The sequence below is a fragment of the Loxodonta africana genome, chromosome 6, assembly GCF_030014295.1.
Source record: "Loxodonta africana isolate mLoxAfr1 chromosome 6, mLoxAfr1.hap2, whole genome shotgun sequence".
Lineage (NCBI taxonomy): Eukaryota > Metazoa > Chordata > Mammalia > Proboscidea > Elephantidae > Loxodonta > Loxodonta africana.
The window spans coordinates 2,665,483-2,668,784 of record NC_087347.1 but is presented as its reverse complement, the minus strand read 5'-3'; the positions used below and the strand labels follow the sequence as shown (position 1 = coordinate 2,668,784).

Below are 3,302 nucleotides of genomic sequence, written 5' to 3'. Positions count from 1 at the left end.
AGTATATGTTCATTTCCCAATTGTCTAAGATAAATTTCACACGTGGCTGATTAGACTCAGTGCTCACACGTGCCATTTGGTTGCTTTGTTTCTGAATTTCAATGACAGCACTGCCTCTCCCACCTCCCCACCCCATTTTCCTCTGGCATTTAATAGTTGAAAACACCAAGTCATTTGTCCAGTAGAACGTCTCAGGTGCTGGTTTTGGTCTGTTGTATCCCTGTGGTTATTTCACACATGATGTCTTGTAGACTAATTGTTTAACACCATTTCCAGCCTATGGGTAGTTAGATGGAAAGTTAGATCAGATTCAAGTTCATTTGTTTCCACTTCCCCTCCCCTTCCTCCTTATCACGGTGGGAATACTTCTTAGGAGGGCTGTGAACTTCCTAGTGCATCCCAGCAGGGAGCGCTTAACCTCCTATTTCCCACTTGAGTTCTGTGAGATGGATCAGCGAGGTCAGCTGACTGTCCAGTGCAGATGTCCCTGTCACTCCACCTACTGGCATTAGTGGCCATAGGTGGCTGCTGCCCAAAACTGTATCTTCATTCAGAGGACAAAGCAGTGACTGTCTAGGTCTATTGTCCTTTATGCGTTTATTAGCAATGAAAAAGGACTTCCCCTGCTCAACTAGTTGGTGGGTCTAAAATAGTATCTGCATGAGGAAAAGAAGCATATGTGTTTAATTCTTTTTGCTTAGGATTTGGCGGAATAATGACATGGTGCCCGAATAACTACTGAAGTTGACAAAGAACTTCCCCTACTCAACTCGTTGGTTGCTCTGAAATAGTATCCACACGAGGAAAGGAAGCATATGTTTTTAATTCTTTTTGCTTATGTATTGGCAGAATAATGAGAAGGTGCCCCAACAAACATCAAAGTTGACTAATGAAATTTTGGGGTATTTTTTGGTTTATTATTTTTATTCTTTACTTTTTTGAGTACCATTATGAGCTCACAGATTGTTACACGTTTGTTATGCTTGAATTTCTTTCTTTTTTATTTATTTATGTTTGATGCTGAAATTGTTTCATTTTTGTCCAGTAGGAGCTCCTTTTAATTGGCTCTTGGGTCCTTTCAACAGGACTTGGGAGTCTTTGATGGATTCTTGCTTTCTGGCTTGATCAAGTGGCTGCCCACATATTCATGAATTAACTGAGTCAGAGAAAATATCGCCAAGCTCATCTGGAGTGAGAACCAGGCAGCTATTGCCGATTGGGAAGTGGGCAGTGGCACTGATGGGCCCTTTGCTCTAGGATGACATACGACAATGGACAGCATCCTGATCCCTGTTGAGGCCCCTCTCTGCCACATCTGGGGCCATGCCGACCCACGGAGTTGGGAATCTCTCAGGACTGTCATTGCAAGAGTTTGTGCTAGTGGGGTTTGAGGGTGAGCTGGAGACACGGGCCCTGCTCTTTGCTGTGTTCCTGGCCCTGTATGTGGTGACCATGCTGGGAAACCTCACAATGATCATGGTCATTACAGTGGACACCCGCCTCCACTTCCCCATGTACTTCTTCCTCAAGAACCTCTCCCTCCTAGACCTCTGCTACTCCTCTGTCATCACCCCCAAGGCCCTGGCCAACTTATTCTCCCCAACCAAGGTCATCACTTTCACTGGCTGTGCCACCCAGTTCTTCTTCTTCTGCCTGCTGGGTACCACCGAGACTTTCCTCCTGGCCACCATGGCCTATGACCGCTTCATGGCTATCTGTAGCCCTCTGCAGTACCCGGTCACCATGTGCCCCTCAGCCTGCACCCACCTGGTGCTGGGCACCTACTGTGGAGGCTGTCTCAACGCCATCCTGCAGACCAGCCTCACATTCCGCCTCTCGTTTTGCAGCTCCCATCTCATCAACCACTTTTTCTGTGACGTGCCACCCCTGCTCCAGATTGCCTGCACCAACAAGGCCCTTAATGAGCTGGTCCTGTTCAGCATTGGCGGACTGATCATTGTGAGCACCACCCTTGTTGTCCTGGTATCCTATGGCTACATCACAGTGACCATCCTTAGGATGCACTCAGGAACTGGGAGACACAAGGTCTTCTCCACCTGTGGCTCCCACATGATTGCAGTGTCCCTGTTCTATGGGACCATCTTTGTTATGTATGTCCAGCCAGGGGCTGTGGGGACCATGGAGCAGGGCAAGGTGGTCTCCATCTTCTACACCTTGGTCATTCCCATGCTCAACCCGCTTATCTACAGTCTACAGAACAAGGATGTTAAGGAGGCCCTGTGTAGGCTGGGCCAAAAACACGCAGCCACCTGAAAAAGGTCAGTAATGGGTAAGCAGTTCATTTTTTACATCTGTCAAGCAGTTTTCAAAGAGGGTTTATAGAAATTTTTAAGCACCTCGAAGGGGTGTGAGAGTTCCATTTGTTTCACATCGTTGTAACATTGTCTTTTTTTTTTTTTTTTAATTTTAGCCATTTGGTGGGTATTTTATTATGCTTCACTTGCATTTTCTTACTGGTGAATGAGGTTGGGCAACTTTTCATACATTTAGTGGTCTTTGGATATTCTGCTTGGAATAACATCTATGGTCTGCACAATTTTTTAACTGTCTCTTATTGATTTTTAAGAGCTCCTTATACATTCTGGATATGAGCCTTTGTTGATGGTATGATATGCAAATATCTTCTTCCACTTTGTGGCTTTTATATTCATGCTCTAATGGTATTTTTGATCAACAGAATTTCTTACATTAAATGTAGTAAGTTTAACCATTGTGATGGTTAAGATTGTGTGTCAGCTTCGCTGAGCCATGATTCTCAGTGTTTTGGCAGTCATATAATGTGACCACTTCCTGCTGAGATTTGATACATGATCACCCCCACAATGGGATCTGCTGTGAGTGGTACCAGTGGAGACCAGGCCTGTGGTGGCTCACCACCCCCTCAGCCTTCATCTCTCTGCTGTCCTTGCTGGGCTTTCATTTGTTCTAGATCTCACAGCTGGCTTCTGTTCGTCTGACCTTCAGTTCTTGGGACTTGAGCTAGCAGCTTACCTTTGGTCTTGTCTGCCAATCTTGAGATTCAGTGGTCTTCACAGCCTGCAACAGCCCTGCTCTCTGGCCTGCCAATCTTGGGTTCACCAGCCCCTGTGGTTATGTGGATTAGGAGAAACCTCTATCCTGCTCCATGGACTTGGGACATTACAGCCTCTAAAAACCAAATGGCCCATTTCCTTGATATAAATCTCTCTCTCTCCTATATATAGGTTTTAATGGTTTAACTGACCAGTCTTTCATATTCGGATCCACAACTCAAATGCAATTAATTTTGAGGTACAGTCAAG

The 3,302-nt window shown here is 45.5% G+C and overlaps 1 protein-coding gene across 1 annotated transcript; it reads left to right on the top strand.

Moving 5' to 3' along the window:
* The first annotated feature begins 861 nt into the window (after positions 1-861).
* Positions 862-2,274, top strand: LOC100657965 (olfactory receptor 9S13-like). Its single transcript, XM_003421151.3, has one exon. It carries the CDS (start codon positions 1,324-1,326, stop codon positions 2,272-2,274), a length of 951 nt encoding a protein of 316 aa, XP_003421199.2. The 5' UTR covers positions 862-1,323.
* The last annotated feature ends 1,028 nt before the right edge of the window (positions 2,275-3,302 follow it).